This window comes from Prionailurus viverrinus, chromosome D2 (assembly GCF_022837055.1).
Source record: "Prionailurus viverrinus isolate Anna chromosome D2, UM_Priviv_1.0, whole genome shotgun sequence".
Classification (NCBI taxonomy): domain Eukaryota; kingdom Metazoa; phylum Chordata; class Mammalia; order Carnivora; family Felidae; genus Prionailurus; species Prionailurus viverrinus.
Window position 1 is genome coordinate 73,619,188 of NC_062571.1, and position 25,865 is coordinate 73,645,052.

A 25,865-nucleotide genomic window follows, 5' to 3' on the forward strand; every position below is an offset into this window, starting at 1 on the left:
CCGAAAAATGTGCATGGTCCAAAATACCCAGTAGCTCTATTTATAAGGGTAAATCCCCCCATTTATGCACAGAGAGGACAGAGTAAAAGTATTATTGCAGCATTATTTGTAATCTCAAAAGCAAGGAACTAACCTAAACACCCATCCAGAGTGGATTACCATTTATGGAAATACCTATGCGGTAAAAGCATAAAATATGGACAGGATGAACAAACAGCTCCATGATGACTGAATTCCAGAGAGGCAGACAGGAAGACATCTTCTCAGAACAGCAAAAGGCATTTCAGAGTCAGTATGTCCAAAATAGAAGTCTAAACGCTCGACTCCCAAAGCAAAAATAACACTCACCCCTGGTCTTCCCCACCTCAGAAAACAGAACCACCATTCATCCAGGTAAATGACAACACCAACACTGGCCAGTAGTCATCCCCGACTCTTCTTTATCTCTCACCCCCCCATCAGTACATCCTGGGCATTGCCTGGAACTAACTGCTTCTTATCACGAATGCAGTGTGAGTCCCCATCCACTCTGGAGTTGGTGCTCCATCAGTCTTCTAACCAGGATTTCTGCTTCTCCTCTTGCCCTACAAGAACCAAGACCCACAATCCAAAGATATTCCTAAAACTAGATAAGATTATGCCATTACCCTATCGAAATTCCTCTAGTCTCTCCAAGAGCCTCTCATCACACTTGAAATAAATCCCAGTCTTTATCACGGCTCACAAGGTCCCCCAGCCAGGGGGTGACCAGCCCTTCACTGGCTCTCTCCTACCCTCATTCGCTCCACTGCATTCTGACCTGTCATCTTGTTCCCTGGTCCCACCTGGCCCACCCACCCCCACTGGGCCTGGCCACTGGCTGCTTCTCAACCTCAAAGGCTCTTTACCAGATTTTACTGTGACTTTTGGTCAAATGTCTCACCAGAGGGGGCTTCTTCTATTTAAAGTAGTGCCCACCCCCTTTCACTCTCTACCCCGTAACTTCCCTTTGTCTTCATTACATATTCCTTTATCATCTACCTCCCCTCCAGATGGAAGACAAGCTCCTCAAGGGCAAGACCTTTATCTGGCATGTTCCCACCATATTCTCAACATAGAAAACAATGTCTGGCTCAAAGAAGGCACTCAGAAAATACTTGTAGAATTAATCAATTACTCAGTGATGCTTTTATAGACTTCTTTAACCCCAGTAGTGCCTTTTTTCTTTTAATTTTTAAATATTTATTTTTGAGAGAGAGACAGAGAGACAGAGAGACAGAGAGAGAGAGAGAGAGACAAAGCATGAGTGGGGGAGGGGCAGGGAGACAGGGAGACAAAATCCAAAGCAGGATCCAGGCTCTGAGCTGTCAGCGCAGAGCCAGATGCAGGGCTCGAACTCACGGACCATGAGATCATGACCTGAGCCGAAGTCGGCGCTTAACCGACTAAGCCACTCAGGTGCCCCACAGTAGTTCCCTTTGAAAAATATATGAGGCAAATTGGGCAGCCAATGTTGTGTTCCACAGGCTGAACCAGACAGATCTATGTACTTACACCCCTCTGGAACATGGTCCAGGTGGGGTGAGGGAGAAGGGGGAGAAGAGGGGAGCAGCCACAGAGCTGGAGACTAGAAGACGGGGGGGCTTTGCCTTTCTCTCACTGTAAGGCTGGGGCCAAGTGACCCACAGTCTCTAGACCTGAGCTTCACCTACAACATGCCAGGTTGCTCCAATCAGGTGGGTAGAGGAACAGCCGCCAGTTCCCCTGGAGTCTTAAAAGGCATGGAGGGGACCCGCTGCCCACAGAGGACGGGAGGTAGCCGGCCTTGAGATGACGTCAAACCCCCAGCTGGTAGATAGCCTCAACAATTCACATCTCACCTTGGACAGTTTAACCAAAAGCTCCCTCAGGTTCCCTCCGGCCCCAAAGTTCTAGGACTCATGGTTTCAAACTGTCTTGAATCTGTATCTCTTCCCACAGTTGAAGGAAAATCAAAACACCCAAAACAACTTGGTTTTGAACCGTGGAGTTCACAAAGTATTTACCGTGTGTCATTTCAAGCAAGCCTGCCAACAAGGCTATAAGGTACCTAGGGCAGGCATGAATACGAGCCCAGGTCACAGCTGAGGCTGGGAGAGAGGAGGGGCCAGCCTAAAAGAGTGGAGCTGTCTTTGAAAAGTAAATGAATTAAATCCCTAGTACGCCCAGAAGCTTCTTTTCACAGATGGGTGTAGTTGATCCCCAAATGTGACAGTGAGGACAATGGCTGAGCAAACCACGCAGGCCCCACAGTTCCCGCCACACTACACTCGGATGTTTAGGCACACAGGCTGAAAATGCAGGCCTGCTCCTCCCCGCGGAGTCCTAACCAGCCTGAGGCCACTTCTTCAGTCTCATCTCACACTGGCCTTCCCCAGGGCCTGCTCCTTCACACCACTGGCCTTGCCCTTTCCCTGCCTGAAGGGCTCGTCCCACCCAGCCCACATCTGATCCCTATTACAGGCTCTTACCACCAGCCTCACCTTGAGAGCGCTTGTTACGCTTGGAATTTTCCACGTATTTGTGTCTCTCTCCCTGCTAGACTATAAGCTCCATGAAGGCAGGGCCAATCTGACTTTGTGCACCATTATATCACCAAGTACCTGGCCAAGGATGGCATGTGTGAGGCTGAGATGTCTGGAAATGCTGAGGCCCTTTTGTGACCTTGAGGGACAAGTGTGGAGCTTCTGGAAGATGTCACTCTTCCGGGGAAGGGTGGACCCTGAGGACGATACCCTAATACAAAGGGGCAGATCCAAGACTGAAGGTCAAGTCATGTTCTTGGGGCACCTGGGTGGCCCCGTGGGTTAAGCGTCCGACTCTTGATTTCAGCTCAGGTCATGATCTCATGGTTCGTGGGATAGGGTCCCAAGTCAGGCTCTGTGCTGAGAGCACAGAAGCTGCTTGGGATTCTCTCTCTCCCTCTCTCTCTTTGCCCCTTCCACTGTTGTGCACACATGCTCTCTCTCTCTCTCTCTCTCTCTCTCTCTCTCTCTTTCTCTCTCTCTCAAAATAAATAAATAAACATTAAAAAAAAAAAAGAAGTCATGTTCTTGGGGACAGTGCCAGAAATCTGCCCTACCTCTGGATATATTATAAATTCCAAGAGCTAACAATTTCCCTTTGTTAGGCAAGCCTGTTAGAGGTAGTCTTGATGTATTTGAGGGGCAGCAAAAAGGCAGAGTGACTACAGAGTCCCTGTGCCCTTCTGGAAGAGAATGAGACAAGATGAGGCCAGAGAAGTGGGCACGAAGCCAATTACTTAAGAATTCCTTTTCCGAGGATAGTCCAGATGCCGGCAGGGACAAAGTCGTCACAGCTTCAGGTCTCCCCAACCCTTCAGGCCTATTTTACTTGGACATTCTGCATATGTCTACTGAGGGCAGAGAAAGAAGTGTGGGACTCTGCTCCTGGACCAGTTCGCTCCTTAACCATTCTGGTCTCCTGTTCTGTCATCCATGCATCCACCGACACCCGGACTTGGGGGCCATAAAAGACTCTTTCAACTCCAACATTCTAGAATTATTTCCCTCTGCATTCTTTTTATAAGAGAGACGAATCAACAGAGAATAGGAACCCAGCCCCCAACAAAGAACTGTCACTGAAGAATTACATTTTCAAGGCAACAGGGCAAAGTTGGTCACTTTGGTCACACCCAGATACAGTCTCCAATTCAGACAGCTGCTCTGTTCGCATCTCAGAGTTCTGGAGTGGGGGGATGCAGCCGTGGATGCTTTTTTGGTATAAGTTACACGAGCACCCCCAAAAGCAGATGCGATGGCCCTAAAGCCTCTCTGCTCCCACCACCAACTGCCCTCCGGCCACAGGTACCTAGTGGAACCCCTGGTGGTGATCTGTACCCCATCACTGTTTCCCTGCCCCAGGCGGCAAGAGGTGATCATCAGAGACAAAGACACACAGGCTCCCAGGAGCCTGGCATCCCTGTTCGTGAAGAACTGCACCAGCCTTTTACCCCCCTAGAGCCCTTGGCGTTCTAATGTTGCACTTCAGCCAGTGAGGAGAATGGTCAGTTCTTCCTTGACATTTAGGTCTCAGGGCAAAGTCACCTCCTCCAAGAATTGCCTCCTCACTTCCCTGTGTGATGGGATTTCTCTTTCCCTTGCATTTGCTGTCACAGCGGTCTGTCTTCTTCAGAGTACTCACTGCCATCAAAAAATGCTTGTTTTAATTCATTATGTCTCCTCTGCTAGACTGTAAGCTTCATGAGTTCAGGGGCCTCATCTGTCTTGTCTGTGCCCAAGCCCTCAGGAGCCAGCACCATGCCCCGCCCACAAAGGTTGGCTTGCTAAGTATTTGCTGGTATTTTAAAACTTGATATTTAAAAATTTTGTCAACGATTTGTTGAAGTCACCCAAAGATCCTTGACAAATCACGGAAGGGCACGTGGCAGGTCAGAACAGGAAGTTCCCGGGGAAGTCATCTGTTTGTTGCACAACAACTTTCGACCGACACAGCTGGGTTGGGAACAGCTTTCAGAGTTTCATACCCCTCCCCCACAGGACAATGACAGCACAAAATACGTGAACTTGCTAGCTTAGAACCGATGGTCTGACCCATACGCTGTGCATTGCCAAAGAGGAACAGAAGGGTCTAGCCAAAGAAGCAACTTACTTAATGGGACGTTCAAAGACTCAAACCCAGAGACTTGACACATGCCAAGAATTTCTCAAGTCCCCAAGGCCAGTCCTTTGGGAGTTTAAACACCACAGTCTATAGTATTCCTTTACTCCTGGAAGCTGGTGGGGAGGAAAGTCTGGAAACACCGGCATCCACGCTCAGCATGTGGAGATTCATGAGGTTCCCCCAGTGAGACGGGGCCAAGTCCATGGTCAGGGATTACAGAGCAAAGTCACCAGAGTCACTCTGGTCAGGGGGGAGGTATGTTCTGAGGGGAGAACACGGAAGAAGGCCGAACGAGCAAGGGGAAGGTACACGAACGGGCAGGCCAGGGAGGCCACAGCGTTGTCATCATTCTGTATTCTAAGAGGCCGCTCAGAAGAAACAGAAAACAACACAGTCCTTTTGTTTTGTTTTGTGTTTACAATGACCACATATAAACCCCCGATATAAATTTTTCTATTTTAGGGTTTTCTAAACAACATTTAACTTGGTGTTTTACATCAAGGGTAAATATTTGCCCGGAATTTCTGGCCCACATCAGAGTGCTTATCTAAAAAGTTATCTGGTCCTGCTCTTATTAGGAAAATTCCCATTCGAGTAAGGATACTCACCCTGCGTGTGAACCCGCAAGAACTCTCCTTCCCTCAGTCTCCAGGGTCCACCACAGCATGAGCCGAGCGCCGGCTGGATCTGCATAAGAGCCCTTTCTGGAAGGTCCGTCTGTGTGTGCTGCACTTTCTCTTAACTAAGGGAGAGGGTGTGTGGAGGAGCAAGTCGAAGACTGACCCTCCGCTCAGGTGCCAGGCTGCGGGGAAGGTTGGGGAAAATTAAGCACCCAAAAGGCAGGGCTGCAGATTATAACAAGGGAGGCAGGCAGCCAGTGCGTACAACGGGGTGTGGCCACCCTGTATCACACAGGAAACAGGCAGTGGGTCATCGATCGTTCATCTCAAGACTGCAACTACAAACGCACGAATAGGTCTGCAGAAGCAGCCACAGAACCTGAAAGCAAACTGGAAAGCCAGGACAAGGGCCATCCTCACACACACCTTCCCTCGGTGCAGTGAGATGTCTCAAGGCCAATGAGTGCATTCTCATTTTCTCAGTGAGAACTTCTCAAGGGGCACCCGGGTGGCTCAGTCAGTTAAGCGTCCGACTTCGGCTCAGGTCACGATCGCACGGTTCACAAGTTCGAGCCCCGCGTCGGACTCTGTGCTGACAGTGTGGAGCCTGCTTGGGATTCTCTCTCTCGTTCTCTCTGTCCCAGCCCTACTCACGCTCGCTGGCGCCCTCTCTCTAAAAATAAATAAAATTAAAAAAAAAAAAAAAAAAAAGAGGGCACCTGGGTGGCTCAGTCGGTTAAGGGTCCGACTTCGGCTCAGGTCGTGATCTCACGGTTCATGAGTTCGAGCCCCGAGTCGGGCTCTGTGCCGACAGTGCAGAGCCTGCTTCGGATCCTCTGACCAACACTCTCTCTGCCCTGCCCCTACTCTCTCTCTCAAAAATAAATAAGCATTAAAAGAAAAGAACTTCTGTCATTTTGAGGCCCCAGCACAGTGCATTGTTATACATACACACCACTGAGATCCCAACCTCACAGTGACTCTGCAGAGCAGATATTATCTACATCTGACAAATCAAGAAACTGAGACAGAAATAACTTGCCTAAGTCATGATCTGATGAAGTCCGGATGCAAACCCAGGCCCGACTCCAAATCCACATTCTTTCCACCACAGGCGCTGCTCCCCCCAAAATAGAAAAACACCTCCCTAAGATGCTAACATGCCTCTGCGTCCCCTCCCCTCCCCCCCACCCCAGGTTGAAGAGAGAAGGCAAGCTTAATAGGGAACTTGCCAGACTTCTCGCCAGAATGTCTTCATGGAACCATCCAGCAGGCAGTTACATGGATAAACTCTAAAAAGGAGCTCCTCAAATTGAGAGTGCAGACTCCAGGGTCCTCTGAACCCCACGCAGGAAATATTGGTGGGAGCAAGGGACTCAGTGTGGCACCAGCACGCAAGAGGAAGCCAAGACCGAGAGAGGGCCCATATCCTTGGGGGCCCAAGGTCAGTCCCGCCAGTCATGGCAGGCGCTCAACAAACTAAACTAGGGTCAAGAACACGGAAGCATCTGGGAAAACTTCTGGCCAAGTGCAGAGACTTCTGCCTAAGTCTCCCTAAAATTAGAAAGACGTCATTTTCCCTGTTCAAATACAAACCAGTGCTTAGACCAGAGGTCGCTGAGAATCCATCTTGCTTTGGTTGCTTTGGGTTTTGACCTCACAATCAAACAGGCGACAAGCGGAAGAGCATGAAAGGAGCTAGGCCTTTGGAGCTGGATGCACTTGGCTCATGTTCCGGATCCTCCACCAGCTAGCTGTGCAGCCTAAGGCACACCATTTGACTTCTCTGAGTTCTTGGTTTCCTCTCACGTAAAACGTGAATAATCCTCCCCACTCCCACTCCCCCACTCCGGGCCAACAGTCAGGGCTTTTGTGAGCATCAGACGAAATAACCTATGAAGGCATCGCGAACCCTCCTGCTGGGCAGACAGCAGGCATTTCACAATTAATGTCTTCACAACTGCTCTCTGGCGACCACAGCCAGCTTTGACTCTGACCTCGGGGCTGGGACTTGAGTTGGAGGCATCTCAAAAACATGCCTGGGGGCCATCACAGCTAAACCCTCAAGCCTGAAGAGGCTTATTACTCTGGAGAGCTCACCCCTAGCTGGCAATGCCTGCTCTCGCGAGGAGTCCTTGTCACGAGAAGGGTACTCCAAGAGCCGGACCCTTGGTAAAGGTACACGTGACAAACCAGCCGGCATTCAAACCGCAGTGGCCACCAAACCCAAAAGTAAGTCACTCCCAGCCAATGCCCTTCGGTGAGAGGATTCCAGAGAGATCTCAAATCCAGACAAAGGGGACTAGGATGAATGGGTCGCGTTCAAGAATTCTGACCCTCACCTGACCCCATGCACGACATAGAAGCAGTAACTTCACTTTCTCTGCAGAGCGAGGTAGCCACCAACAGCTGGGAAATGTCAAAATGAGGCTGCCCGGGTCTAAACTCATCCCTCCTCCACCAGGAGAGGAAAGCAAACACATTTCTGAGTCTCTAATCTTTATGTTTTGCTTATGAGGAACAAGTGTCGACAAGATACAGGAGACGTTGCTTTGTTTGCCACCAAAATGCATAGAACATAATTTTATATGAAACTACACCCGCTTAATTGTGATGCATTAAGTATTATGTTCATTGTTTCTGAAACTGGGTAGAAATGAATAATTTATTTCAGACAAAGGAAACTCTTGAATATGAAACGTCTCATCTTTGAAAATTACAATTTGGAAGACAAGGATGAAAAAGTACCCACAGCCAGTGAACCCTATACCACTAAGAGAAAACAATGCGTCGACTGTTTCCACTTTGTTTTGCAAACATTACATTTTTTAAACAGCCTTGAAAATAATAATAGTAATAAAAACCCGCTAGGCTTTCACCACACCCACATCCACTCAACACAAAATCAGCATATCCAATATAAACCTCCGTGCTGGGTGAACACCTTTACTTTTCCCACCAGTGTGCCTTGGCTCCCCTGGAATCATTCCCCAGATCCCTGCACCCCAGGAGTCCCTGGCACCTCCTTCTAGAACTTTCTTTCTACCATCGAGTTCCTTTCGTCTTTCCTCCTCCTCCCCTCTCCCTCCGTGGCACTTCACTCTGCCCTGAGCTTTCTTTCTGGTTCTCCACCATGTCCCTAGAAGCCAGCACAGTGCCAGGCACAGAGAGAGTTCTCCAAGAATGTGACTACTGTTACTTTAGAGTAGATAATCCATGTTTTGGACTGAACTGAATTGGTGATCTTCACTTCAGGTACGGCTATTAAAGTCTCCCTCTCTTTTTTCTCCTTGTCATTTTGTTTTTTTGTTTTTTCAGAGCAGAAGAGATCTACATCCACTCAAATAATCTACCATTCCTGTTTCGTGCTAATAAATTGGGAGAGGAGGAAGAAGGGAGGTAGAGACTGGCAGTCACTCAGCCACCATTTACTGGGCGCTTCTGAGCACTCTTCCTAAGTGTTACCTCCAATAACCTTATGCATTAGATACTATTATTATCCCCATTTTGAGATACAGAACCTAGAACTGGATAACTATTTACCCGTGCTCCCACAGCTAGTAAGTGCTGGAACGTGGAATGTAAATCTGGGCGTGCTTAACCCCCAGACTTTTGCTCTGTGCCTCTGCTCTTAGACATTTCATAATTTCCCCGGATCATCAGGACCTCATCTCCTGCCGCTCCCCAGTCCCACCCCAATCTCTGGAATGAATGCAGATGGTCCGCCTGCTGATTCTTCATGTGGGAAAGTGCTGCCCAGCTCTGGGTGCGTTCCTACCCAGAGATCAGTTACAGCCAAAAAGGGCAGCGCCCTCTCTCCCTGCTCCCCCTCCGACAATAGCATGAAAACAATGTCATAAACACACCCTGGGCTCCAGAAAGGACACAGGGGAGGGTCCGGTCACTTCTTCAGACCCAGCTCTGTGAGCTGCAGTAATTACCGGCTCCAGTTCCAGCGGCCGCCCCTCCTCAATCCTTCCCTCGCCAGGCGTGCCCTGGGGTGAGCGGGCATCTCTTTCAATTAAGACAGCTCCTTGCATTTAGGATCTTTGAGTTTTTATTCAGACACTCTCTTGCGAAACGTTCTGAAGCAAGTTGAGAGACTGCTGCAGGAAACAGCCAAGTGAGACACGGGATTAGGGCACCAGAAGAATGAGACAGTATAGAGAAAACAGAGGAAACACAAGCCCCTATGTCGAGTCCTCTAAACAGGTACTACCCAACGGGGGTTGAAAGGTCCACAGAGAAGCTGGGAGGGCCATGCCTCCCATCCAAGGAGACAACCTGAGCCGCTGGTCTCGAAGGGAAAAGGCAGAAGCCCATCCTGAGCCCAGGACAGAGGGCAGCACTGGGGTTGGGACAGGGATGACGCAGAAAGGGAGGCGGAGACTCATTCCTCTCAGGGGGCCCAGACTGTCCACATTCCCACCGCCCACCGGCGGAGGCCTCCTCTTACCCGCCAGGCAACCCAGCATATAAGGAATAATTTCCAGGGACGTTCTCTCCCACCACGATCATTAAGGCCCTCCAGGCCCTGGCTCCGGACCGCTCTGCCTCCTGCACTCATTCTCCGGGCACCCGTCTGCTCTGCTGTCATCTGTTCTACGGGTGCCTCCAGCCGCCTTCCCAGGGCCACCCTGCGAGGACCAGGCGGCCCCACTGACCCCCGCGCCTCTGCGCACCGCTGGCATCTAAACGGGAAGCTGTGCGCGCTTGGTCTTTTCATCCTGGGGCCTGGTGCACCTTCTCTCCCCGCAAGAAGAAGGTACCAGGAACGGAGGCTAATAGCACAGGGCTCCTGGCCTCACTGTTTCCTTCCCCAGAAGGTACCCTGTGTGGTAAGAAGTTACTACTCATGCTAACGGGCCTACGTCATCCTCCAGTCTAGGAGCATCCAGAGCCCTTGTATGCTTTGAGGACACAGAACGTCTAAGCCGAACCAGATGCGACTTGTGCTTCTGTGCCACGCTGACCTACCAAAAGTGGCAATTTCATATGATTCAACCTAAAACTGCAGCACTGCTGAGGTAAAGGAGTCCGGTTTCTCTTCCTCCGGTTCTGCTGAGACAAAGGCCAAGCCCCCGAGTGTGGCAAACCCGCCTCTCTGTCCCGATCTTCTCTCACCACAGTCTGTACCTTGCGCTCCGGCCACAGCAAGCGACTTAACACTAGCACCCTGGACACTCTGTGCCTTTGCCCACGCCGTTGCCCCTGCCTCGAATACCCTCCCCAACCATCTCTACCTACCAAACTCCTAACCATTCCTCAAAACCCGGCCCCAAGTCACCTTCAGCAAGCCTTCTCTGACCCACAACTCCCATCAAGCCAGGTGAATAGCCCTCCCTGGGGCTACTTGCGAGCCTGGTGAAGTTCTTCTCAATCACTCACCATTTTGCATCGTGATTTCTTCTGTTTATACCTATTCCCAAACCAAAAAGAAAGGTTTTAGAAGGCAATGGCTGGGTCCTATCTACTCCTGAATCACCCAGGCTTCATACTAGGCTCTTGGTAAGTTCTCAATAAATAAATACGCAATGAGGGAATTTGGCAGAAATGTCACTCCATCACGCTGAAGTACTGAAAATTGATAGAGATCGCAGAAACTGACCAACTCTTCTCTTTACCCTAAAATAAACATATGCATTATATTTTATCTCTGCCTCTAGTGTCTGTCTGTCAGTCAGTACAAAGTGCCTAATAATCCTTCATGCAGTCTGTGCACCTAACTTTCCCAGACTATCTCTCCTCTTACATATTCGCAAATGGGGGCTACAGCCTGGGTTCTGGAACCAGACTTCCTGGATGAGAATGTGGCTCAACCAATTCCTAGGCGTGTACCCCTACACAAGTTTCTCATTTGGACCTCAGTTTCCTTATCCACCAAGTGGGGCTAAGCGTACCTACCACTTAATAAGGTTGACACAAATTATTCCACGCGAAACGCTTAGTTAATGGCCTCTCTCAGCTGTGGCAATTATTATTATTTTTATTCCTCTTGACGTCTCATGGGGAATATGGTTCGAGTTTCAGTGCGGTCACTCCTTTTCCCATTCGAACGCCACTTACTACCTCCAAGGGCACAAGACAACGGTGGTTCCAACGAGGGCTCCCCAGAATTCATGGATTTCCTGGTATCTTCCGCATTTGAAACTCATAGTAACAGGGATCAATGAAACATTTCATAAACATGGGCTTTAAGAAACCTGCTGGCCTGTTCCTACAAAGAATGCAATCAATACTTATTTTCATACATTATTAACTGTATACCAAACGATAATGTGCAAAGGGTAATAGAAATAACAGCCGGCATGGTGCTTCTTAGACCATTCAGAGGGACGGAAAGGAAAGTGGTACCAGCATGGTGAAAGACAAATGAATAGCATATTAGGTCACCTTAAAGTGGGACTAAACTACATATTCCTTTCTTTACCACTGTGTAATGCTATTTATATGACAACATGACAAAAAATGGCCCTAGGCATTCTGCTCTAGTTTAGAAGCCTTCCATCTCACACTGAAATGAAAAAAAGATACAATCCAGAAATTGCTTCTTTGGTTAATATTTCTGCGGTTCCGCAGGAATGGTTTTAATAGCGTGCGTGTTCTGGATTTCGGTTGTCAATTAAGAACCCCACCGAATGCAGGGATAAATATTAAAATAATAGAGATTGGCTCGTATTTCAACTTTAGAGGCCCTTTGTCGAACAGTGTTTGAAGGTGGAAGGCAGGGCAGGCAAGACGGGGAATTAAGGAGGGAGAGAAGCAGGTCTTCCCTTCAGCATATCCTTAATAAAGGGTCCAGGCCTGTGTTGAAAAGTTCATCACTTAACAGCAGAAGGAGACAGGAACAAGATACAAATCTGCACTCTTCCGCTCATGGGCAGTGTGGCCCTGGGAAAGCTACTCAACCTCTCTGGACTCAGGTCTCTGTCTTGGAAATCAGAGAGAATACCTGCTGCTAAGTGGCATGGGGGACCGAAAGGAACTAATGCCCGTGAACAGGCCGGGCAGTGCAGGACGATCAGCCGGACACCCCGGGGGACTCTCTCCCCACACTCACCTCCACTTAAAAAAAACAACAACAAAAAAGTGCAGGTCTGGAGATTACAGAGCTCTAGTACCGATGGGCAGCATCCCGGAGGGAACTGTGGTTTGACCAAAAATAGGCCATTTGACCAAATGATTAAAAGTCTGTCATATGCTAATGCTTGGATGGGGCGGACCCTGGGCCAATTTAGTAGGAGTAAATTGCAATTGATTTTCGAAGAAATTGCTTGTTCTCTTGCCTTTCCTCAGCTGTGTCACACTCTCTCACACACAGCTGCCTTTGTCACAGCCAGAACCGACTGCAACACATGTCAAGGAAGATCTTTTGGAGGCGAACTGCTTAATAATATAGATAGCCACATTCACGCATACGCTATAAATACAGGCAGACGTACAAATATATCTCCCTCTGTGTGCATATACATGTTTGTATGTGTTTTAGAGACCTCGAATTTAGAAACAATTCTGCACCATGGTTGTGCCCTTCTGTATGTTTTGCAAATCCCTCTGTGGTTGGAGAGCTATCCGGAGTCATTTTTATTTTTTTTACAACAACCTACTGTTTGAATAAAGCTCCTGAATGAGCACAGCCCCCAAACCTCCTCTCCACACACTCCCCAGCCCTATCTATGTAAATTCTTGGATATGAAAAGAAAATGGTTAAAAGATCACAGAAGATAAAAAATCATAAGAATAAAGGTTAACAATGGCTGCTTTCACCCCTAATTTCTGATATGGTGATAGACCCTCTTAGAACATTAATTAGAATGGAAAGAGATGAAAGAAATGCCCAGGGGACATAATAAATTAGCCCCTTATGCAAATCACCCATTCGTTTTCATCACTGACCCAGCTAGCTGAGTCTCTAAATTACGGGAAGCGGTTAGCTTCTTTAACAAAAAATTCCAGATGAAAGATTAATTTTTTTTTTTAATCTGAAGGCTGGGAGAGCTTACAGCAAAAAATAATTTCTCACTTTCCCCTGCAGACAACTCTGAAGGGGGGCCGAAAAAATATGAAAATTAACCTTCCGGCTATCGGCTCCTGTTGCCAAACAGAGACTTAGTAATTAACCCTTATTCTGAAACAATTCCAAAACAACAGACAACGACCCTCCTGAACGAAAGCCAATGGCTGTGGGTCTCACCCTAACTGTGGAGAAACCAAGTATGGCTTCAGAACAGGTGCACAGACCTGAGCAGGGGAAGGACAATATAAAGGAGGTGGGGAAATGCCAGGATGTGGAGAGTTTCGAATATCAATTTAAAAACAAACACACACCTAATTTTACTTGTCATCACTGTCCTGCACAATTTATGTTCTACTGCCCTAGAAATTTATGGAACTCTCAGATTTCTTATCAGTGAAATAAAGGGATTGGACGAGAATGACCTCCAAAAGTCCTACTCCATCTACAATCCAGGGATTTTATTTATCCCTCTGTAAAACAAATACGGCGCTTCTGATGATTTAATTTGTTTAAATATAATCTTATGACGTGCATTGTGTCTACTGAACTCACTCCTGGCTTCATTTTTCTCTTTCCTATCTCATTTTCCCCTTGTCCCTCTTTTCCCACTCGCTTCTTATTTTGTTTCATTTTCTTCCATGTATTCAAATGAGATGCTTTAAACACATTCTGGTTCAAGTAAGGTATATATTGCATAAATCACGCTTTATAAGTGTTAGTAATATGAAAAATATATATACCAAGATCACAGGTTTCTTTGGTATGAAGAAATTGCTGCAAAGAAAAACAGTCTGTCCCAGAATAATTCAAGATTCAATATGCAGGCCCTTTAGAAAAGGAAGGAAAATACGTTAAAGACCATTCTAGTCCACTGCCTTCATTTTATCAAAGGAGTGGCTACCTCTCAGAAAGGGCAGACACTTGCCCAAGGTCACCTGGCTGGTGAGGGATAAAGCTGGAGACAGAACACCAGTCTCCTGACTCCTGAACAGTACCCCACGGGCCAAACAATCCTGACTTGACACCTTCTTTTGCAAATTCAGTACTATATCCCAGAGACCCAAGAAAGAGCATCTTGTGGAAAGAATAAGCTTGGGCAGCAGAAAAATTAAGAGATGGCAGAAAGAAACACTTCCAAGGACTGAGGAGAAGGAATGAGGACAGACCTATTGGCCATAAATAATTCTGCACCTTGTCACAATCTTCAGTTCATGCCGTTACCTGTCACGTACTGATGTTTTATCTCCCCTCTTCCGGTAACAGGACCTATGGTCCTGCGATGCAAAAATATTTGGCTCTCTCTAGCTTCACATCCCTCACTGGAACATTCAGGCCTTGGCCATAAGTATCTAGACACTGGAGTGGCCTGCTGTTTTCTCCATGAAACTTCTCGAGGTTGACAGTTAATCTAATAAAGTTTGCCTTCGGGAAGTGGTCAGTGATACAAGAAGACATACATTCCTCGGGTCAACATGCAGGTAGTAAGAAAGTACGTGTAGCCTATGACTACCTTATTTCTAGAAAAAGAAAAAAAAAAGACATGTGTGTATATGTGTGTATGCACACCTACGTATATACACATTCACATTTAAAGGAAAAAACATTCTGGAAAGTCTCATATCAACATGTTTACAGTGGCTATCTTTGGGAGCTGTGACTAAGGCTGATTTAAATTCCTTTTCCTTTTTCACTTGTTTGTAATTTCTTATTATTCTACAAAAAAAAAAAAAAAAAAGAGAGTTGCTGAGGGACTAAGAGAGGGAGAAAATAAAAACCGAAAGTCATGGGCTGCGAAAGTGAAATGTAAGTGTACTCAGCACGGCCTGTGGAGACGGACGCATCTCCCAGGTTTAAGACATGCCCTTCTCAGGGAGCAGTAATTCTTCCTGCTATGAGGGGCGTTGGAGAGCAGATTTATGAGCAGAGGTTAGAAGAATGGGAATCAGTCAAGCTGAGAAGGGAAAGCTGATCACAAGAATCCTTAAACACAGGAAGAGCCCCCGCCCCGGGTTATCACCACCTGCAGCACAGGCACCTCTGACCAAAGAACATAAAAACAGGGCCCCAGAGGAACAGGGGGATTCAGAGCAGGAATAAGGAAGATCTTCCCCAAAGGGAAGTTAAGACTCAAACAGGGTTATTAAGAGACAGGCCTTTCCTCCAGGGCCCTTTAGATAAAGGATAGATTTTTCATTTTTGTCCCAGGTAGTTTATGAGCAGCCTTCCTGAAGCCTTGGGATGGCCATCCTTTTCAAGATATAGAATCGTTGTTCCATGACCAGGGAACAAGGTCTGCTGAAAAGAGTCCCGGTCTTGGAGTCAGGAGCGAGCCAACAGCTAACGTGACCTTGGCACCGCACGAAAAGTGGCTGAGACTTCCTGGGGATCAACGATGCTTCTGTCCAGTATTTTACATACAGTGTCTTCAAGTCCACAAGAACCTATAAGGTAATAACCTTCATCTCCTTTTAGAGCCGAGGAACCTGAGGTAGAGTGAGCTCAAGTGATGTGTCCAAAACGAAGTGAGTGGCAGGGCTAGGAGGCACCCAGGCCGGTAGGCCTCAGAGCATAAGTTCATTCTCCAGCACTGGTACCCACAAAGGTGTGGACGCACGAAGCTGCCCAGGGCACTGGTGGGACAGCAGACCGTGGCCTGGCTTGTTTGGACGCAGGGCAGCTGCGGTGAGATGGAAAGTCCGTTAGTGGAAAGATCTATGGAGGAAAACTGAAGCCAGATTGTTCCTACCAGTCACCAGGGTGCTAAGATAAGCCCTGCCAATGAGAAGGCCAGGTTGGATTGAGAGGAACCTGACACAGTGATGGCAATAAGAAGGTCAATGTAACATTCAAGTGCAAGTTGAGTATATTTAGGGAATGGAGAGAGGAGAGCAATTCAAAAGACAGCCGGTGGACTGCAAAAGACTTGGTGATGGGTCTGGCTGAGGAATGAGAGTGGCAGACAGGGTGGAAGTAACCCCAAAGCTTACGACTTAGGCAGACAATGTCACATGTAAGACAGGAGAGTCGGAAAGAGAAGGGTGTAAGGAGAAAAGGGGAGAGATGGTGAGATTCGTCTTGGATGCGTTGGGTGTGAAGTAACTGAGATACATCCGGACGGAGTTGTGCAGGACACAGCTGGAAATGTTGGTTGAGAGCTCTGGAGAGGCTGGAGTTAGAGGGAAGGCACTGAGTGGTCAGTCTAAGCGGTAGCTTCCATCCCAGGAACGGATGAAGTTTGTCCAGAAAGCATGCAGCACAGAAAGAGGCCAACATTGGCCTCCCCTATGGCGTTGCCATGTCCTGGCAAAGGTCTTAGAGGCCACCCTCAGGCAGTGTGGCCCTGGCCAAATCACTTCCCCTCTCTGGGCTTCAATTCTGTGAAAACAGAAGGTCAGACTAGACCTCTAAGGCCCTTCCCTGATATCCAAGCACCCATGGTTAACAAGATGGCTACTCAGAGCCAGGAAGAATGCTCCATGCTGACAGGAAACTCGGCATAACAAGCAGGTCCCTAACTTTCCAGCGGGAAAGACAGACACATACATAAGGCCGCTCAATACACTGTGATAAACTGCCATCATAAAGGCAAGAGCAAAATGCAGCATAAAAGAGTCCCGAGTAGAGGGTGCCTGTCTGGGGGAATCCAGCACGGCCCTCAGAGATGAAGTTGGATCTACGTGTCGAGGCACTAACAGAGGCAAGAGCATGTGCAAAGGCACAAAACAGCGAATGCACATGGAATACCTGGGGAATGGACTGCTCGGTGCGCTTGAGTGCAGAGGAGGTGACGGGGTCCGTAGGCGGGCGGGCGCCAGCCGGCCTGCTGAGGAGTTTGCCAGACAAGGAACTGCGGGGGTCCTAAACTATTGGCAAAACGTGATTAGAGTTGTTTTGGAGAGCCGAGTGCAAAGCCAAGGGCCACCAGACACCCCAGGACTTGGTATTTACAGACACCTCTCTCTTGTCCTGATTTCACAAGATAGCGCAGGACCTTATAAGACCCATCTTCGATATATACAAGTTTTAAGAAAGCTTTTTGTTTTCATACGGACATAAATACGATGGCACATTAAAACAGAAATGCTCCACACGGCTAACTATTCATAACATCATTCAGAAAAAGAGAAGCCATACTCAAAAGAGTGTTTAGGGCCATCTTCTCCTGAAGCAATAGATTTCCAAGTGTGTGGGAACCAATGTCAAGATCCTAAGGCTTCCTGGGAAGGTCTAAGCCACTCCTGGGACTTGGCAGGAAATGATGACAGAGCTAGAGAGCTAGACCTTTGCCTTTCCCCAGACCAGAGTCAGCATGTTCAAATCCTAATAGCGCCCTTTCCCCACCTCTATCTTGTCTCTTGTTTGCAGTACCATCTGCTTTGGTTATGTCTGAGAGAGGCTGGCGTCTCTTGACTCTTCTCTACAAAACCCAACCTCCCAGTCAATACTTTCAGACCCTGAAGCCCTCTTTTTCCCTTGCTGCCATAGAGGTGCTTATAATCCCCTCTGATTGTCCATCCTCAGGCTTTTCTTGGCACCCACTGTGCCTTCCAAATTTCTTGTTACTCTGCTCTCCCCCGAGAGAGTCCAAAAGCACGGCCAACACGTTCATGTCCCTTTCGAATCACTATGTACTTTTTGCTGCTTCTAGGACTTTCACGAAGAAGAAAAGGCGAGGTGAAAAAAGCAGAAAGTTACGGTAGAGGTGAAACAGACGTGGTAGGTCTGTCCTCTGGGGCTCTGTATGCCCACGTGGCTCTGCTCTCTTGGCTCCCAAGACACTTTTCCGTGTTCTCTCCTCTCCTCCAACCTCCTTTGGCACTGGCTCCCTCCTTCCTTTGTGCACTCCCCCTCACGGTCTGGTTCTTCCCATTTGAGACCTCTAAGAACCACTCTGGCATCAACCCACAACAAAGGCACCTCCTTGAGCCCTTAAAAGTGTTTTTAAGGTCAAATGCTTCCACCAACACGTTCCCACAAGGGCTGTCCCTCCAACTCCCCACTGCAGCTCCCCAGTTCTCGCCTGACTAGGCTGTCTGATTTCCCTCCTGCAGCGCAGGCTTCAGACCAGAGAGGACAGGTTTTAGACTCTATCTTCTTTTCCTCCCTTCCTTGTTCCTGCCCGGCCACTGATCGCACGTCCACACAGCCTTTGGTGATCAAGTAAACAATGGCAAAGATGGCTGTGGGTGTGAGGAGTCCAAAGAAAATGGAAACACGAGAACGTCAAACATGTCTTGTTCGGTGAGACAATTCAGTTCACATTTAATGTACGTGGATAAACATTCCCTTCACATTAGGCAAAGAAACCCAAATATGGAAACTGTGATTGCTACCATATCTGTAAAAGGCAGAGGCCCTGTTGTCCTGGTTTCGTCAGAGAGATTTTCAAGACAGAAGAGATGTTCTAGAAACTCGGATTCAAACCACGAAAGCAACATTCGTCATCCTGCTCTTCTGTCTTTCTCTATCCTACAAATGCCAAACTGGATAAGATGCATTATTCAATGACTTAAAGCCTCTCAAGGTTCCATTTGGCTTCCCTAGGCCCACTCAGGGGACACGGTCACTGTCAGAGGTCAAAGCTCATTAGCACTGGAACCTAAATTCAATGCCCTTGAGATATAAAACCTAGCTCCTGACAAGGCCTTCCTGGCTCTGATTAATTCATTACGACTTCTGGGTTCTCAGCAGGACAGGTCTCACAACCTCAGGCTCCTATCTGCTATGAAAAGAAACCTGGCTGAGGAAGGGATCCAAGAAAATGAATGAGTGAAACCTGGTCCATGCAGAAGAACTTCCAAAATTCATAAAAGAAATTCAGACAAACCAGTGGTATCTGAGAATGGCCAAGCCCTTTTAAGTGTAGAATGAATGCAAGGATTGAAAACACCATTGAAGACCACAGTGAACGGGTTCTAGAAGTGACTTCAATCTTCCATCAGAATCATGAGCTGTCAGGACTAGAGATTATTTACTTCAGTGGTCTCATTATACCAAGCAAAGAGAGACCCCGAGAGGGAAAATGAGTTTGCTGAAGTCCTATAGTCCATAGCAGTTCTGAAATTAAAACCCGAATGAACCTTCTTCCTTGCCCACCTCCTCACTCCTACTGTACCCGGGGTGGGGTTCAATCCCTCCAAGCATCTGAGTACAAAGACTAAGGAGTAAGTCTTCCCCAGGGCAGGTTCAGGCAAGAGGCACTGCTCCTCAAAGGACCAGGAAGGCCAGGTTCGCCTCCAGTATGCCGTGTGCCATATCCCACCCCAACTCCTACAGACTTGCTCCCATCAGAGCCCAGATGTGTCTGTGGGTCTTTCTTCCAGGGCTTGAGACACTGCCTTAGAGGGGCCAAGGGGACAGGGAGCATTAGTAGGGATTTGGAGTGGAAATTATCAGTATTGTTTAGATAATACACGAATGCCTCTGGTGCTAAACTTATACCCTTGTATCTTATCCCAAAAAACGCGTAGACGTACGCGTGCCCACACACATACACACACACACACAAACACACACACGCTTTTTTCCCTCTGAATCAAAAAAACAGAATAATGTAGAAGAATGCTTCTCAAGCTGCATGTGTATATGAAGCACCCGGTCCAGGGATTTTCTTAAAGTGCAAATTCTAATTCAGTAGGTCTGGGATGGAGCTTGAGATCCCACGCTTCTAACCAATTCCCAGGCGATGTCCACGCCACTGGTCAAAAGACCGCGCCCTGAACAGCTAGGGGCAGATATGACAAAAGCCTAGAATCAGACAAATCTAGGTTTAAATTCTGGTGTCACTGATCATGAGCTTTGTGGTCTTGGGTTGGTTTCCTGACTTCACACTGCTTCAACTGCTTCATTCCTAAAGTGGAAATAATAATATCTAAGATACACGTGAAGATTGTTACCTAAGTTCATGATGAAAAGCTCTTAACGTCGTGCCTGGAATATAAGAGGGGCTTAATAAACGCCAGTTGCTGGCTGTCTCTAAGATTCACGAGGGCAGGGGTGACATCTGTCTGGCTCACTGCCAAAATCCCGATGGCTAGAACGTAGTAGGTACTCAAAGGATGTCTGTGAATGAATGAATGTATGTATAATACACCCACACATAATATCACTATTTACATACTCCCTTGGCTGTCTATGGCTTTCTGCAGGAAAACAGAAAACGTTTAGAAACGTTAGAAACCAGGACACCCTCACCAGTCACAAACCATCATCTCATAGAATTCAACATGAACCACCATGTAGAACCACCAAGAAAACATATAATCTGTGACGGCTGTATACACTTGAGAAAATGTCTTAACTGTAAACAAAGAAAGGCAACATCAGTCTGGAATCTGTATGTCATTAAGAGAAACTACTACCTTGCTCATTATTTATGGAGCTGCCTGAACGCCAGTGTTATGAAAAACGTAATTCTAAAACGCAGTGTACTTCCAAAACAAATGCAGAACTGCAAAAGGAGACCGAACAAATCCCGGGAAGCGAGACCACTTTTTAAAGGGCCATTGGAGCAGTAATACATTCTTTTATACGTGCCCACACTTGCTCAGGAAAAATTAAAAATAGAATTGTTAACAAATGGTAGAGTTTAATCTTTCAAATCAAAGGCAGACCCGTGGGTCCGTCCGAGATTCTTCAACAATCTAAGATTATCTTCAGAAGTCTCGGAAAGTAAGTGGCATCATTTAAACTGATCCCTTTGCAGGGAGGCACAGTGAACGGTGTGTAGCAAGAAGGGAATATGATTGCCACCTACAGACAGAAGTAGCACTCCCTATGCAAGAGCCAGCCAATCATATTTCAATGTGGAAAAAAAAATGCAACCAAATCACCTCCCTCCAACCTTTCAAATCACCACACCACATTACTTCATTTAGAATTACTTTCAAGTCATACAATCATCTCTAGGCATTCTGCCTCTTCATTATCATCATCCTATCTCTAATTTCCCAGAAACACTGTGCCATTCCAATATCTACTTATACACTCTCTGAGAGCCAAAGCGAATGCAAGCCAATGGATTTCAAGCAGGCAGAGGCATCAGAGTGGAAGCACGAATCTGCTTACCTGGTATGAATGGGACCACCCGGAATATATCAGACAATCTGCTGTTAACTGGTTCATAAGGGGAATCTTCGAGCAGATCATTTCCTAAAAACAACAGAATGACTGGGCTTAGATCTGGAAAACAGGCCTATTTCAGAGAGTTGTTGTTATTGAATCTAAATTCTAATTATGCTATGATTGTGTAACAAAAAGATGCTGAAACTTTCAAAGATCTCAAAGGCATCTATTTGGCCATGGGTATTTTTCCCTCCCTCCGCCTTTGTTGTCCTTGCTCTCCCCAGAGTGCCATGAAAACACTGGAGAGCAACCCAGCCTGATCTTGCCAGAAAACTCTCCCACTCTTTGCAAAGGAACGAAATACGAGAGGAAGAAACCAGTGATGTCACCAGCCCAGCTTGCCTCCAGGAGCCAATGGAAGAAAGGTGACCCAAAAGAGGCCCCCCGTGTCTTTGCTCTTAAACATGGCATGTGGTCAGAAAGCGGGTATGCTGGCTATTCAACAGGCATAGGTTCTGGAGGAAGTGGCAGCTGAGAGGTCAAGTCTGTAGGTTACAAATTCTTGGTGTGAGTCTCCGTGGAGAATGAATGCACCGAACGTTTGTGTTAGATTTACAAACCTCAGACACCTCTGGCACACAAGGACCCCCAAATTCCCCTTGGAATGGATGGTTGTGACAAGTGGTCCTTTTTCTCTCAAAGCCACTTCTGTGTTAACCGAGGTTTGAACCACACCAGCTGGTTCAAGACTCAGGGAATCTAAGATGACAAATGCTTTCTCACACATCTGCCTTTGATCAGGTTTGTGGGGGGTTAAGACAGAATAGATTCTACTGGACCTTTTATTCTTAATTCTTTATCTGATGTCAGAATAGATAGAAAGGAAGAAAGGGGAGAGAGTCCGGACACGATTCAGGGCAAGTCTTTGTATTATTATTCTCTGAAGCCAGCTCTCCTTGGAGAAAAGTTGTGAGTTCCTGCCAAGTCTTTTAACGGGCTCCTGCTCGGATGCTCTGACCAGGTTTCAGAGAGGTCAGCGGGGGCCCGGGGGTGTCCCCCAGCCCCTCATGGGTTTTCCAACAACCAGGCCCCAACAATGCTGCTCGGGAGGCAGCAAACACCAGCTGCGGCTGTCCCTGGGGGCCAATGAAAGGTCCTCATTCTGCAGCTGGGGAGAAGCGAGTCGCGGATGAGGTCAGCGGGACCCGGCCGAGGGGCCCGCCTGCCTTTGAGGGGGGAGGGGGAGAGTGGGGAGGGGGAGGGGGAGGGGGAGAGTGGGGAGGGGGAGGGGGAGGGGGAGAGTGGGGAGGGGGAGGGGAAGGGGGAGGGGTGGGGGGCGAGGACGGCGGGCGCGTACCCTGCAGGCTCTGGTACATGCTCCAGTAGATGCGCAGGCAGTTCTTCTCCTTCTTCATACCCCGCTTGCAGCGGCAGTTGTAGAGAGACTTCTGCTTGAGGGCCTCCATGGCACTGCGGCACTCGTCCTTGGCCTCCAGGCCCGATGTCAGGCTGAAGTTGGTCTCCTTGCCCGCCACGCACTGCCTCAGCGTGCGGTACTTGGTGCTGCAGCTCTGCTCTTTCAGGCACTGATCGCTGGCTTTCACACAGTCCAGGCGGTCCCCGCCGCTCACCTCCGCCGACAGGAGCAGGTCTACGGGCGGAGGGGGAGGGAGCGTGAGGGCAGCTGGGCAGGGGCCCGAAGCCCCAGGCTCCGGGGAGGGCGCGCGCTAGAGCGGGCTTCTGGGGTGCCCTGCGCAGCCAACGGGCCCGCCCCTCTACGCCGGGGAGTCCTTTTCCCGCCCCGGGACCTCCTGCCTCCTTGGTCTCCCCACCCCCCACGCCGATCCCCAGCCAGCCAGGCTTTGCGGGCTTTTCGCGGGTTGCCCCGCAGCGCGCGCCGCCCACAGCGCGTGCCCGCCCCGCCGCTCCGGGGCAGAGCCCGGCGGGAGCAGCTGCTCGGCCCCACCCGACTGCAACCCGGGGCTTTCCGAACAGGAGGGCGGCTGCGGGCCGGGCGCGGGGCGGACGAGCCCCGGTCCGCGGCCGGCCGGGCGGGGAGCGCTCAGACGCTATTCGGTGGAAGTTTTCCCTTCCAAGTTTGCTCTCCCAGTCCAATGCTGGCCCACACCCCACCTGCCCGCTGCGCCTCCGCATGCTCCCGGGACTCGCTGGAGGCGCGGGTCCCGGGGCTGGAGGGCTCGGACCCCTTCGCTCTCCGCCAGGATAGGGCATGAAAAGGCACAGAAATTAAAAACCAAGCACAAAAAGCTGCGGGCAAGTGCCGCGCCATCCCCGCCTCCGAAGCCCAGCGTGCTGAGGATTCACGATCCCCTTCCCCCAAATGAAACTTCGCCCGCCCACACCCAGCGCCACCGCACTGCAATTCGAAGGGGCTGCCGCGAGGACCCCTCGGACTCAGCGGGTAGGAAAGCTAGCGGCGGCCTCGACTTACCCAGGAGCGGCAGCGCGAAGTACAAGGTCGCCAGGAACATGGTGCCGGCGAGCAGCTGGTCCCCGCCCCCCAAAAAATCCCGAGCCGCCGCTGGGTCTCTCCGGGGGAGCTCAGCATACAGCGTTCCCCGGACGGCCGCGCTGCTCTGGCCGCCCAAAGTTCAGCTCCATCCAGTGCGAGACGAAACTCCCGGGTCCGTCCGCCGCCGCCGCCGCCGCCGCCGGCGACTCAGCTCCCGGCGGGCGGCTGGCGCGAAGGTGGGAGGCGGTTCCGCTTTTAGGGGTTCAGGTCTGACCCAACCTGGAAGGGAGAGCGCGCTTTGAAATGAGAGCCGAGAGCGCTAGAGCCTCCCCCGCCCCTCTGCCCTCCCCTGCTCCCGCCTTGGGGGACTTTCTAGCGCCCGGGTGAGGGCCCACCCCTAACCCGGTCGGGGCGCAGGAAGGGGGCGCGGGGGGGAGGGCATGTACGTGTATTCCGGGGAGCCGCCCGCAAGGGCAGGGCGGGGGCTGGAGAGGTCGGACGCGGGCTCCCAAAGTCCAAGGGGCGTCTATCGGGTCCAACCCAAGAGGCTGAACGCAAGCAAATAAATAAATAACGTTACTTTCCGAGCGCTGCGAGCGGAGCCAGCAGCTGCCGGGAGTCGAAGCACACGGCGGCAGCAGCTCTTCCTCCAGCCCTGGCGCAGAAAGAGCCCCTTCTCCCTGGAAGTTCGCCGCCCCCTCCTCCAGCCAGCTCGCTGGCTCCGCTGCCGGCCCTCTTCACCCAAACCACCAATCGCCGTCCCCGGTCGCCGTCCCCCCTCCCCTCCCTGGGCTCGCCTCCTTTCGGAGGCAGCGGGGCCATAGGGAACCGACGTCCCGGCTGGGGCCGAAACCCGGTTCGCGCGCCCCTACCCGCCGTGCGACCGCTGCCTCCCGGGTGTCCGCGCCGTGCACACACTCGCCCAGAGCCCTGGACTCGGGCTCATCAACGCCACCGCCCGGGGCGAGCGCAACGGCCGGCAGCCCCGGAGCGCTAGGGCAGGTGCAGCCCGGAGTCGCGCGCGCCCCCGGACCCCAAAGTTGAGGGGCGCCTGCAAAAGGGGAAAAGGGGGTGGGGGAGCGGCGATGGGTTCCCAAACCCACAGAACGAGAAAACTCTCTCCAAATGCCACCAACCTGGACTCAACCGACCGTGTCCAGCTGTGTCGAGGAGACAGTTTGTTTATTTATTTATTTATTGGGGGGGGGTGTCCCCGCCCCTTCCTTCCCTTTCCGGACTCACTTCTCTGCGCTAGGAAGAAGATGCGGTAATCTCCGAGAGCTCAAAGGACTGAGTGGGGCCAGGAAGATTTCCGAGCAGAGCCTCGGCTCTCGGGTGCCGGTGAGGGATATGGGAAGCTGTGCGGAGGCTAGCGGGTTCCGAGGCCAGATTTCTTTGCCTGAGGACCCTCGGCCTGCTCCTGCTCCCGCCGCTCCGTAGCACACCCGCCAAGCCCCTCTGAGGCTCGCCCGCCGGGACGCCTCAGATGAACACGCCGGTCCGCGGTGGGATCCGGCGCCAGACCCAGCACGCGCGCACAGGACACACAGCGCTATGCAGCGGGCCGCGAGTGCTGCCAGACTCTCTCTCTCTCTCTCTCTCTCTCTCTCTCTCACTCAGAGACAAAAAAAAAAAAAGGACACAAAGCACAAGGGCTCTTTCTTCCGTCCTAGTGCAATCGAACCAGACCCTTCTTCCGAACACAAAGTTTTTCCCCACGTCACTCGTGGCTATGACTCAAGACTTGGCGCGTTAAAGACACACTCAGACCCAGACCCTCGGAGCCGAGATCGCAGGATATGCCCACGCACCGATGCACGCCAGCGCGCACGCACTCACACATGCACACGCAGTCTCGATCGCTCTCCGGGAGCTTGGGCAAGGAGACAAAAGCGGAACCCCCCCGGCCACTGCATTTAAACCGCGTCAGATCTGGCTTGGGGAAATTTATAAGCTGACCTCCATCTTGGCTGTTTCAAGAGTAAATTTTTAAATCATAAATTAAAACCCCAGCACATACACAGCCTCT

The 25,865-nt window shown here is 49.9% G+C and overlaps 1 protein-coding gene across 4 annotated transcripts in view; it reads right to left on the reverse strand.

The window, feature by feature from the left end:
* Positions 1–25,195, reverse strand: part of GFRA1 (GDNF family receptor alpha 1) — a 211,867-nt gene extending 186,672 nt beyond the window's left edge. For 2 of the 4 annotated variants that reach the window (XM_047826290.1, XM_047826286.1), the window contains exons 1-4: positions 25,079–25,195; positions 23,816–24,115; positions 22,721–23,014; positions 21,367–21,450 (exon numbers count right to left, since the gene is read on the reverse strand). In XM_047826290.1, coding sequence (XP_047682246.1) covers positions 21,367–21,450; positions 22,721–23,014; positions 23,816–23,855 — 418 coding nt within the window. In that variant the 5' untranslated portion in view covers positions 23,856–24,115; positions 25,079–25,195. The other 2 variants (XM_047826289.1, XM_047826288.1) reach the window with 2 other exon arrangements.
* Positions 25,196–25,865: the final 670 nt, after the last annotated feature.